This window comes from Tenrec ecaudatus, chromosome 17, assembly GCF_050624435.1.
Source record: "Tenrec ecaudatus isolate mTenEca1 chromosome 17, mTenEca1.hap1, whole genome shotgun sequence".
NCBI classification, from domain to species: domain Eukaryota; kingdom Metazoa; phylum Chordata; class Mammalia; order Afrosoricida; family Tenrecidae; genus Tenrec; species Tenrec ecaudatus.
Genome location: NC_134546.1, coordinates 1,324,335 through 1,337,029, shown reverse-complemented (window position 1 = coordinate 1,337,029; position 12,695 = coordinate 1,324,335). Strand labels below are relative to the sequence as shown.

Genomic DNA, 12,695 nt, shown 5'->3' with positions numbered 1-12,695 from the left:
TTTCGAGGCTGAGAGCTTTCAAAAACAAGCCCTGGGGCTGGCTTCTGAGGCACCTGGACCTCAGTTGCAGCGTGACCTAGGGTGAGCCCTGTCCTAAGACCCTCCTCTTAGGCCCTCAACCCGGAACCCCACGGGAAGGACCCTTCTGTGTGGCCCTTCTCAGCACCTGCGATCCCAACCCCAAGACCCACCCATTTCCTCAAACCAAACTCACTGCTGGACTCAAGGCAACCCCGCAAAGCAGGGTGCACAGCCCGTGGGCTTCCAGGACTGTGACGCTTTATGGGAGTGGAAGGCCTCTTCTCACAAGGGATGGCTGATGGTCTCCAACTGCTGGCCTTGCAGTTAGCAGCCCAGCGCCTAACCTCAACCTTCCAATTCAGCTGCGTTTTTATTAATGAGCCCACATGACCATGAGAACGTCTCTCCTGAGCTCCTCTCTGGTTCCCTGGGCTTTCGTTCTCCCTCCTCTCTCTGCTCCCGTCCCCCAAGGACTGCGAGGAGGAGCACTGTGAACTGTGAGGCCTGTAGGGCGCCAGCCCGGGGGGGGGGGGGGTGTAACTACCAGGTACCAAGCTCTCTACTTCTGACTCCCCGGAGCTTTGAGATGGGTGCAGACCCATCTCCCTGGTCCACACAGGGTAGGAGATGCCGGGTCCCCCTTCCCCAGGCAGGTCTGTCTGCAGCGCAAGCCCAGCTTACGGTCTCTCCTTGCCCCCAGTGACGATGAGCCCGTCTCGCAGGGTTGTGTACATGGTGAAGACGGGCCCAGTGTGTGCCTTGGCCACCAGCCGGACCAGGAAGTGGTCCTTCCAGACGTAGACGTCCCCGTTGATGGCGCCCGTGAACGTGAGGTTGTTCTGTAAACAGAAGGACGCCTGCCAGCTTCAGGGGGGTTCCCCCCAGCCTCCCCGCTCTGTGTGGCAGCATCAGGCTGTCCGAGTGGGGCGGGGAAACCAGGCCATTTGCTTAAGAGCCACAGGGTAGAAACCACTTGGCTTTGAAATTCAGTGTAATTGGTGGGGGAGGGGCTTTCTTTCCTTTTTAAAAATAGTTTTCTTAGCATACACTTCATATATCACCCAATTTAAATATTCAGTCTGTTTGGGCCGGTTCGAACTAGGCAGCCCTGTTCCCTGAACATCCCCAAGGTTAGCAGCAGATGGCACCAGATAAGATAACCAGTGAAACCAGATGTTCCCAGGTCAAAGAAAGCCACCAGGAGGAGTCCACAAGCAAGAGGGAGGGGTCAGAAAGCTCTGGGAAGTAACAACTTTAATCGTCCCACTTTTGATTTCAATATCCTCTGAAATCTCTGCCAATTTCTGCCAGTAAACTCACAAACAGTCTGAGAGTCTGTACGTCCAGGCTGCCTTTCCCCTGAGCTCCCCTTCCCAAGTCCTCTTGACTAAAGAAAATTCCTGCTCCTGGACCCCCTCTGGTGTCTGCCTTTTCCAACCTGCCTGAACACCTTGTCTCCCCTCCCCTCCTACTCACAGCTCTCCCTATTCTGGCCACTGTCTGGTAAAAGCAAGGATACCCCTCCCCCAGACTGAGGTTCCCAGAGACGGGCGAGTTCTGGGAGCAGCTGCACCCTCTAGGGGCACAGACGCCCATTCCATTGTTCCTGGAACCAGACAGGCTGACCTGGTGCAACGAGCAAACAGGCATGCACGCCCACTGAGCAAAACCGCACCTTACGTCAGTGGAAAGTGCCTAACTCTCTAGAAGCTTCAACGGGGGTGGGGGGAGGTGTGGAGACACGGCTTCCACAGCTTCACTTTACTGTGGGCTGTTGAACCCGTCCGCTTGTCTCCAATAAAGCCTGCTTTTAATCAGTCCTCGGCGCGTATGGTCCGTCTCTTCTCGTTTCATGCCTCAGTTTACCTAACAGCCACAACCTCCCCCCATGTCCTCTTCTCCTGATCTACCCGCCTCGCTGGAGGAACCCGAGCCTGCACGCGCCCACCGTTAGCAAGCACGTGCAACTCAGAATCCCCTTGTCCTTTGTCCACTCCGGAAAGTGGCCGGGACTGAGAGAGGGGTCTGGATCATGTTCCCTTCTCTCACTGATTTATCTCAGATTGGAATGTGTTTAGGCTCCTTTATAATGACCCCACCACCTACATTAAGGAGTTTCGATATTTAACTCAAGTTTATGCTTTGTCCTGGCATGATATTTCTGTCATCCTTTCCTCCACCGTAACTGCAGATAAGAGGGAACGCATTTTTCTCCCTGTTCAGCAGCACCCCAACCAGGCTCATTTGACCGACCCTGACCTAGGCGGTTCCCAGACAAAAACCTGGTTAGAGTTATCAAATTGACAATCAAGCAGGTGGGGACAGGCATGCCCACTGTAATAAAATGCTTCAGTGTATCCCGTGGCTTCGGGCCATTTCCCATATAGAAGTCAATAATCGTAAGGTCACTGAAAAACCTGAGGAAAATCCAGCCACCTTTTAAGCTGCTTCACTGAAGCTTTACATTAGAAGCTTAAAAAGCGGGAAAAAGGTCCCCAAACCCCAGTCTGAGATTTAGCGAATATGGCATTTAAGGTTTTTAACAGCCGCGAGGAGCAGGCAGAGTCAGCCTGTGATGGATGCCTGGTTCTGGCAGAAGGTAAATTTCAAACCTAAGCCTTAACAGCCCTGCGGCTGGCCATCCCCCACCCTCCTCAGAAGGGCAGCGTGGGGCAAGGGTGTGGAACAACGACCACCACCTGGTGCCTGCTTCAGGTGCGGAGAAGGGCACTGGTCACAGAAGTGCCCCAGGCTGGAGCTCCAACCAAACCCTGCCCAGCGTGTGGTCAAAGTGGACACTGAAAGTCGACTGTCCTTGGGAAAGCGACAGGCCCTTTGCGTCTCCATGTGGGGAGACTGTCCTTCCAATTCGTGACCCACCGTTGGCCCTGCTGTGATTGGTCAAAGTCTGAGGAGACCCTGACTGGACCCACATCACCCTCGCCAAGCCTGGGGTATTGCTCAAGGTACCGGTGAATAAATTTCCTTCTTACACGGACGCTCTCTTTTCTGACCTGCCCTCATTTTCTGGGCTAAGCAATCCTTCCTCAGTCTTGGTCAAGGATATTGATGGCAAGCCTACCTGCCCCAGGTGTACTAGCCCTTTACTCATTCCTCCTTAGAATCCCTTTGTGCCTGGTCCCTCTGTTGGGAAGAGACATTTTTAATTAGTTAGGAACCTCCTTACATCTTACTTTGGTCTTACAGCACCTCTGATCCTTCCCCTTCTTTCACCCAACCTGGAATAACTAGCCCTACAGACGTCGTTGCTTCCCGATGTTAATCCATCATACAATGCCTCCTTCCTAACAACCTCATTACTCCTACCCACTCTCCCTGCAACACTCCAATCTTACCAGGAAGAAACCAAGTGGTACTTATCGCTTGGTCCAGGACCTGCACCTCATTAACGAAGCTGTTATCCCCAAACACCCGGTAGCTCCCAACCCCTATACGCTTTTATCCCACATTCCCTCTTCCACTATACCTTTTTCACCATCCCTCTTAACCCAGCTTGTCAACATTCCTTTGCCTTTACCTGCAGTCCCTCCTAAAACAGATCTAAAGCAGACACAGCCCAACTCCCTTAACTTCTCTCTCCCTCAAGACACACCTATCTCCTTCAGCTGCTATCTGTTTAAGCCTGTGCCCCACCCCCACCACTCAGAGTTTAACTCTAAGTCAAAGCTGCCTTTAACAAACTCTGACACAACACGCCCACCTTCACCCCAACCCCTGCGTCTTCCAAACCCTGCCAAAGCTTTTTTACTCTACACAGGCAAAAAACAAGGTACAGCAGTCGGAGTCCTGGCTCAGCCCCTGGGGCCCGCTCTATCCCCTACAGCTTGTCTGCCTAAGCAACTAGATATGACAGTCAGGGTGGGCAACCCTGCCTCTGGGCCCTGGCGGCAGCCACCGCCCTCACTGAAAGAGCCCCAAAGTTAACCCGGGGAAAGCCTATCCCACAGGCTGCAGGACCTCCTCTCACACCTAGTCCTGTCTTTGCTGTCTCCAAGCCACTTGTAGAAAATCAATCGCATGTTTATCGAAAACCCTAACAAAACTCTGCGCCAGGCTCCCTCTTTAAACCCAGGACCCTCTTGCCTCAGCTCCAAGACTCACTGGAACTTAGCAGTCACTTCCCGACCCAGACACTGATCAACCTTATCCTAACCCGGATCTAACTTTGTTTCTTGATGGCAGTTCTGTCGTAGATGCTCAGGGGCAACGGCAGGCTGCATATGCTGTCCTTTCACTTGACCAAGTCTGGAAGGCTTCGGGGATTTCTGACCACCAAAGGATCCCCCATAATAAATGGTAAATTAATAGCTAATCTCTTACAGGGTCTTCAGCTGCCAGCAAAAGTAGCCATCGCCCATTGCAAAGAATATCAAACTGATAACTCTCTTGTCTCTCTCCAAAGGCAGTTAACATCCTTAGCACAAGTCACTCTATAAAACGGCCAAGCTCTTGACTTATCAACAGCAGATAAAAGAGGAGCATGCATGCTTCTAAATAAAGACTGTTGTTATATTAATGAATCGGGCATAGTTAAAATGTGAAGGCACTCCGCACCATGGCCGATAAAACCAGGAAACGTCAGTGCAGCACCACCAGCTTCGCATGGATTCAAAGTCCTGCCCTGGCCTGGGTTATGCCCCTCATCAGGCCTCTGATGATAATCTGTGTACTTTTGCTTTTAGCTCTTGGTGTGTTTAGATTCTTGCAGGAACGGATGAAAGCTATCTCCAACCTGACCTTCGATCAGCTTCTTCACCATTACAGTCCACTGCCGAACCGCCCGAGCCCCCAAACCTTCCAACTCTTAATGCCCCCCTTCTTCGCCCTATCTCAGCAGTTAAGACAGAAAATGTCTCCCCATTTCCAATATTAAGTAGTTTGGAATGTTTGGGTCGGGTCTGAACTAGGCAGCCCCTGTTTGGACTAAGCTGAAGCAGGTCCAGGCCCTGCACGTCCTTCCTGGCCCAACCCAAAGGTCAGCAGCAGCCAGATAAGATAACCGCCATTAAGATAACCAGTGAAACCAGATGTTCCAAGTTCAAAGAAAGCCTCAAGGAGTCCACAAGCACTTCTTCCAGTTTCCAGACCCCATATGCTAATTGCCCTACATTCCTCACCACCCCTTTAAAATCCCTGCCAGCAGCTGCTGAGCACTTCCCTGACCTGTTGGCCTAGGAACCTCATCCTGGAGCTCCCTCCCCTCCCCCCAATAAAGCTATTTCTGTTTCTGCTCTCCCTTGTCCTGTCAGTTATGTCCGTCTTCCTCCCTGTACCTGTTTCGCCTTTACACAGGCCTCGAAGCAAGAGTTGTGAGGTACCTTTTGCCTCCCCACGGAGCCCGGATCCGTATTAAAGACAGCTGCTGCTTCCTGCACCCTCCTCGGGTTTCCTCAGTGAGGCGACAGGCCCACCCTGGACGGGGAGCCAAATGACCCCCAAAGGGCAGAGGGCCCCTCACCGCCCACATGCACGCAGGGAGATCAGGGCTGTGTGGGGAGCAGGAGAGGGGCCGGGCAGGGTGGGGTCTCTGGCTGGTGGGCGGCCCAACGTCGGCACTGGCGTCCTCTGTGCTTGCTGCTAATTCAGGAAGCGCACCTGTAGCAGGCTGCTCTTGCTCCCAGAGGAAATTGGAGGCTGCTGGGCGCAGGAAGGGGAGGAGTGGCTACGCAGCTTGCGTGCCCCCTTGTGTCACCGCCCCTGTGTCCAGTCCCCCCCAACCCGCCCCCCCCTCCCGCTCTCCGCAGGGACTCACAGCGCCGAAGGCCACCGAGAGCATCGTCTGCATCTTCCCGGCCTCCAGGGAGCCGATGACCCCTTTCTTGTAGAGCAGCGCGCTGCCCGCCAGCGTCCAGAACTTCATGTGCTTGACCCCGACGGACACGAACTGCGTGTCCGAGTCCGGGCGGAATTCTACCACGAAGATGCGCTCCAGGTGGCCCCCTCGGCTGGCGATCTTGGCACCTGTGAGGGAGAGAGGGCGTGGCGGGGAGGGGGTCACACACACAGGTGATCCTGGCACCAGTGAGGGGGAGAGGGTGTGGTGGGGAGGGATCCTCCTTCGCTCTGCTGCCTCCAAGGCCTTTGCCTCCCCTCCCGGAGGACTCAGTGCAGTCCCGCCATCACAGAACCCCCACCCCCACCGACACCCACCCCCACAGGATGCAAGCCCCCACTCTCTCTCTCTCTCTCTCTCTCTCTCTCGCTCTCTCTCTCTCACTCACACACACACACACACACACACACACACACACGGGATGCAAGCCCCCCCCCCACACACACACGATGCAAGCCCCACTCCACACATACACACCTCACACACACACCTGCATCTGTGAAGGAAGCAGGAGCTGGAATCTTGCAGACAGGAAAGGAGAACCCACTCACTGCTATCCAGTCGGTTCCAAGGAGCCGCTGGTTTCCCACAGCCCGGGGCCCGTAGCCATCAGAGCCAACAGAGCTCCCCGAGATCAAAAAGCCCAGGTTCCGCTGGCTGATAACTGCCAGGCCAGCGGTTCAAAACCAGCAGCCGATCCAAGGGAGAATCTCGAGTCTCTTAGAGCTACACTGAGGCACCCGCAGGGGCAGGTCGACCCTACCCTGTGGGGTCATGAGTCAGAATGGACTCCATGACTGATAGGGAAAAGTGCCAAGCCCCCCCCCCCACTTCCTGCTTCCAAGTGGCTTCCAGAGTTCACCCCACCCCCACGGGGAGCCGCAAGTGCCCCTCTTCATTGATCTCTGAGTCCAGGGCTTTCGTTTAATTTTTCAAACGTTCCCACGTTTCTTTTAATTTTCTAAGTTTTCATTTTTAAAATGCTCCTTTTCACATCTACTAGCTTTCCCCTTTATGTAAAATTTTGTTTTTGTTATTGTTGAGAACACGTTCGGGCAATTGCTACATGAGCGACTACGATTCGTTGAGGCTGTACAACCTGCTCTTCCCCAGAGCTGGGACCAGGACTCACTGCCCCCACACTCCCCTGCGGGGGCCCTGGTAGCATTGGGCTAACTGTAAGGTGAGCAGTTTAAAGCCACCAGCCACTCCTAGGGAGAAAGAGGAGGCGACCTCCTTCCCTAGGGAGCTACAGTCTCGGGAACCCACAGGGTGGTTGGACCCTGTCCTGTAGGGTGCTGTGAGTCGGAATCCGCTCGATGGCCGTGAGAAAGAGTATTGCTGTCTAGTCTTTGCATTGCTGCTGTCCATTGATGCCCTGCAGATAGATATGTAAAGAGCACGTGTTATAGGCAGGCACTCTTTACCCGTTAGACTGCACCTGTTTGGTTTATCTGTCGATTGTCCCTTGGGTCTTATTTAACCATCCTCTAAGTGCACTTCCATTGTTTACGTGCAGAACAAACCGGCACAAGTTGCTCTTTCTGCGCAGTTTCCTCACGTGTCGGTAGCAAGAACACTTGTTGGTGTCGGGAGCTGTGGGGTCATCTTCAACTCCTGGATCAGCAGTGACAGACTGAAATTGACCCTGAGGGCTTTCCTGGTTGTAACCTGAACAGAAGATGACCACCCGCCTCCTCTCCTCCTCCAGTTTATGTTGTTCATTCTCACCCATAGGCTGCCCTTAACATTATATTAAAAATTCCTTAACAAATGAAGAAGGAAGAATGTCTTCTCCAAGGATAACACAGCTGTATGTAAACCTTGCTGAGACGCATGTGTGAATCTGAAGAAATGGCTCCCATTTCACCCACCCCAACACCAGGGGTCCCTTGGGACCCATGTGTCCCATTAATGCCTCTGGAAGTAGAACCACGTCAGCGACAGTGTCAGAAGACAGTGCGGTCAGGAGCTGACAGCGGGTGTCAAGGATGTCACCTTATTTGGATCCACCACCAGTGCTCACAGAAGCCGAGCCAGGAGACCGATGACACGCTGCACTGGGTAAATCGGCTGCACAGGGCCTCTTTGAAGGGCTGGGAATCAAGGATGTTACTTTGAGGCCTCAGGTGCACCTGGTGTCTTCGTGTATGTGTGAAAGTTGGACATGGAGTAAGGCAGATCAAAGAAGAATCGACGCATTTGCATTATGGCGATGGCAAAGAATATCGAGAGTACCCTGGACTGCCAAAAGAATAAACACATCTGTCTTGGCAGAAGTACAGCCAGGATGCTCCTTAGAGGACATCCTCTCACATCCTTTGGACAGTTTGTCAGGAGAGACCAGCCCCTGGAAATGGACATCATGTCTGGTCAAGCAGAGGGGCAGCAACCAAGAGGAGAAAAGGGCCCAGCCACAGGAACAATTGTGCGGGTGGTGCAGGACCGGGCAGCGCTTCCTTCTGTTTGTTGTGTCCCTGACAACGCTGAGTCTGACCGACTCACGGCACCTAACGGCTACAGCAAAGTCTCAACAGCCAACCTCAAAGTCTCCTTTCCATTTCTTTCAAAGTGGCTTCCAGCAGCGAAGGAGAAGTTCAAAGCAGAAGATCATTAGGTCTAGAAAGAGTCACAAGGGCCTACTTCTGCCAACCCTTGCTTGAGTGTCCAGAGTGAGCCAGAGGCGCTGGCAGGGCAGGAAGCGACCAGATGGTGAGATGGAGGAAGAGCAGAGAAGGAGCCTGAGCAGGAAAAGGCAAGACCGACAGGAGGTCAATGCGAAACTTTCTTCCAGAAGTAGACTTGGCTTGGGCTGCTGTAGAGAGGAGAGTTAGAACCACAGGTGATAGACGTCACAGCAGAGGCAAGTTATGGGCCCAACCTACGCGCGGGCTGGAAGGGAGAGCTTCCCATCAGTGGGTGGGCGCCTTCTGCAATGCTGAGTGGCCCCTCCCGGCAAGGACTCAAGCGCAGGCTGTCAGGGTGCTCAGGGAGGATTCTCTCTGGGTGGATGCTCCCCAGACACCATGGTTCTCTAGTCCTCCCGACCCAGGGAGGAACCTGACCCTGAAGAAGCTCCCCTATGCCTCCGGGCTGATCCTGCTCAAGATCACAGAGCCAGGACCTGCATTCCCAAGATAAGGGAGCAGGTGCCCTGCAGACACAGTCCACTGGTGACCAGCAACGACAGTGAGGACATGTGGTTTGCCAGAAACACTTCAGAGAATCCACCGGCCATCAGCGCAGTGTGGTCCCCACTCAGGGGTTCAGTGTGGTCCCCACTCCCCCTGCGCTGGCTGAGGCTGAGCACTGGGATCTGGGAAGTGGGGCTTGGAGAAGTGGCCCTCTGTGGGCTCCCGGCTTGGCATGCCCTGGATACGGGCTGCAGACCCAGAGCCAGACCTCATTAATGTTCTCACTAATTGGAACTGTGTTTACACTGGGGGGGGGGGGTGGTGCCTGCCTCGAGGCTGTACTCAGAAGGTTGCATGTCTACATTATTAAAGGACTGAGTTTTGTAATAGCTCATCTCTCTCTCTCTCTCTCTCTCTCTCTCTCTCTCTCTCTCTCTCTCTCTGTGTGTGTGTGTGTGTGTGTAGAAAAGAAATTCTACGACATGAAAATAAAGCAGATGACTGAATACAGTAACTGTATACCTGAAGGGAAGAAAACACATCACAAGCAGAAAGCACCAGTAAACCTGAATTGTAAAATAACCCCCACGTTGAAGAACTTTACAACTTAAGACTCAAAACAAAATGTCCCTTCCTGAGGCCACAGCTCCTGTTAGATGGTGTTGCGGATGATAAGACCGCTGCCTGATCCAGGGGTCCCCGAAGGAAGGTGGAGGATGGGGACAACTGGGCCTGGAAGGCAGGGGTGGGGGAAGCTACCCCCCTGGGTCTGAGGGGGGAGCTGGAGAGCGTTCGCTGACAGGACACCCCCCACTTGCCCCTCTGCCCTACAGACTTTCTCCTGGTGGCAGCAGCTAAGGAAGGGCTTCTATAGGACCCCAACAGCCCTGGTTCCAGGGGCCCAGGCAGTGGGGTCAGAGTGGGCTCTGCAGTGAGGCAGATTGCAGGTGAGACCCTGCTCAGCTGCAGGGCAGGGGCTCCAACTCCTTACCTTCCTGCCAGCGCCAGGCAGTGATAGTGTGCTCGGGGTCCACTCCCACCGACACCAGGAGCTTCCCAGTGGCACTGAAGTTGATGTAATTGACCCCCTTGGCGTGGGAGCACCGCAGCATGGACAGGGTGTGCTTGGTCATGGCGTCCCAGATGTGGATGGAAGGTGTGGTCCCTGAGCGAGGGAGGCAGACAGAGCAGAGCCTGAAGGGCAGCCAGGCCCATGGAAGGGGCTTCAGAGGCAAGTACGCAGAGCCCTCCTTCCAGAGGCTGGGCGTGAGAGACTGCTGCCTGGCCTGGCCGGTGGATGGAGAGCCCAGGCTCGTGGGCTGTGCTTAGGCCAGTGGAGACCGAGGGTGGCTGGCCCCGTCCGAGAGAGAGAGAGAGAGAGAGAGAGAGAGAGAGAGAGAGAGAGAGAGAGAGAGAGAGAGAGAGACACACACACACACACACACACACACGGTGGGTTTCAACACAGGAAACCAGTGAGGTCAATGACTTGCACCTGCCACCCAGGCAGATACAACCAGCAGACCCGACGCTGGCGGCCCAGTGCTGCTGTGCAGATGTTGATGCAGCCTGCCCTGGGGTGCCCGTCATGTCCTCTGCGTCATGACGGCAATGAGGATGCGGCAAAGGGAAGCAATAGCTAAGGTGGGTCACGTGCCTCTCCGCGGGGCACGCCACACCGGTGCCGGGAAGTCCCAGCGTGAACACTGCAGTGTGCTGGCTTCCTAGGGCACAGGGAGGCCAGGCACCTGCGTGCGGACGCTGATCGGACGGCGTCAAGGCATTGTGCCCACTCTCTGTCCACACAGCCACCAGACTTCTCCAGATCGGGCGCTCTGTGTCTGACCCGTAGGTCTGAGACACATTCTCACGTGCCCACAGGAATGGGGATGCCCACTTATTATTGGGGTCGTCTGGCTGACTTTGATTCCTCAGAATCAACTCGGGAGACACCCCCCACACACACACACCCACACACACCACCATCACCACCCTCCTCTTAAAACTTGAGAGGAATGTCAACACCAATAAGTGGGTGTCAGGGAGTGACCCACTCTGCCCCTGTCCCTGCTCATAAGCCCGTGCCCCTGCTCAACTGGGAGCAGCTCTGGGGCCCCTCCTACCTATCTGGCTGGTGGCCACCACATTTCTGTACTTGGGGTGCTGGTTCACTGAGAGGCAGAGGATGTCGTCTGTGTGCTCCAGGTAGAAGCTCTGGCTCCCTAGGAGAGAGGGAAATGGGGGACAGTGACCGCCAGCTTCAGGAGGGATTGCTGGAAATGGTTTGTAGGAAATCTCTAAATTCTCACTTTCCAAATCATCCCTGAGATCACAGATCACTTACTGGAAGAAAAAAAATCCCATTCCCTATTCACCCCCACTCCCCCCGCCCCCCACACACGTTTTCAAGGCCCGGGAGAATTGCTGCTATCTCCTGCCACCAGCTCCACTGCAGCCTCCTGCCCGTGAGGCCCAAAGCACAGTGCGAGTGCAGCAGCGTCCAGCCCCGGAGGCCGGTGCAGCGTCTCCCGAGCCCCAAGGCACCGGGCGGACAGACCCTCACCCCTTAGAGCACCTCTCGCAGCACAGTGGGCTCGCACGGCCACCAGCAAGGGAAGACTGTGGGATCGGAACTCGGGCTCCCTGGTCAGTTAAATGAGCTCTGTCTTTTTTTGTGTGTGTGGAAATTCTTGTTAACTTTTTAAACTATGAGTCATCACAGTATTGAGGCACTTGGGGGCATTTCTGTTAAGTCGGCACCATTCTCATGATAGATATGGCCAGACGTCAGGACCACCGCCCGCTGGTGGCCATTAAGGTGGCAGAAAGATGGATCACTGGAAAATGAATTTAAACCCCGTCCCTCGGCTTCGCCCTTGGTCCCCATCGCTAAAGGACCCCCCCTGCCCCTCCTTCCGCCTTCTGTCTGTCCTTCCCGGTCGGAGAGGCCGTCCCATGACCCCTCACTTCTAGGGAGACCAGGGTGGAGGGTGTGGGAAGCTTGGGTTGGGCTAGGTGATGGCTCGGGCACCTGAAGAGAAAGGAGGCCAGCGTGGGGTGTCGCCCCCCCGCCCCTGCCCCCTGGGTCACCTGTGGAGAGGTTCTGCACAACACCGGCCGCGGCCGTGTGGAAGATGATGTCGGCGCCGTCGTTAAGGTAATGCAGGTTGTTGCGGCAGTCGGATCCTCGGTAGCCAAACACGTGCTCTAGCGCCAGCTCCTGCACCCACACAACGACCACAGCGGGCCTCAGGGGGGCTCGGGCAGGCTGCGCACCCCGAGGGCTGGTGCTGGGGGACGAGCACCCACAGGGACCGTTTGCTTCTTGACCGGGAGGCGGGGTGGGGCGGGGCACAGCCCTTCCACCGGTGCCCTAAGAGGCGAGGGGTTTCTAGGTCAACTCCACCGACTGCTTGGTGCCCAGGATAAGCCCCAGAGTGGTGCTGCCTCGGGGTGGGCTGAGGGGGCTCAGATGGCCTCCCCTAAGTGCACCCGGGGTTAGCAGAGCAGAAACGGGCGCTGGGCCATGCTCATTCTGTGGCCCGACGCTGGCTTTAAAAGAGCAAGAGGAACGCCATATTGGTCTGCGTTGACAGCCTCTCTCCTCCCGTCTCCCCTGAGGTGACGAAGACCAGTGCTAGGCCCTCCACGGCACGGTCGAGCCCCCGAGCCCCTGAGCCCCCTGA

At 55.3% G+C, this 12,695-nt stretch overlaps 1 protein-coding gene across 1 annotated transcript in view; it reads right to left on the bottom strand.

Annotated features, from left to right (window-relative positions):
• Positions 1-698: 698 nt before the first annotated feature.
• The window catches only part of EML6 (EMAP like 6), a 143,447-nt gene continuing 131,450 nt past the window's right edge, over positions 699-12,695 (bottom strand). The window contains exons 30-34 of the mRNA XM_075536039.1: positions 12,100-12,229; positions 11,133-11,231; positions 10,001-10,174; positions 5,795-6,003; positions 699-860 (exon numbers count right to left, since the gene is read on the bottom strand). Of these exons, the coding sequence (XP_075392154.1) occupies positions 699-860; positions 5,795-6,003; positions 10,001-10,174; positions 11,133-11,231; positions 12,100-12,229 (774 nt within the window). The remainder of the gene's footprint in view (positions 861-5,794; positions 6,004-10,000; positions 10,175-11,132; positions 11,232-12,099; positions 12,230-12,695) is intronic.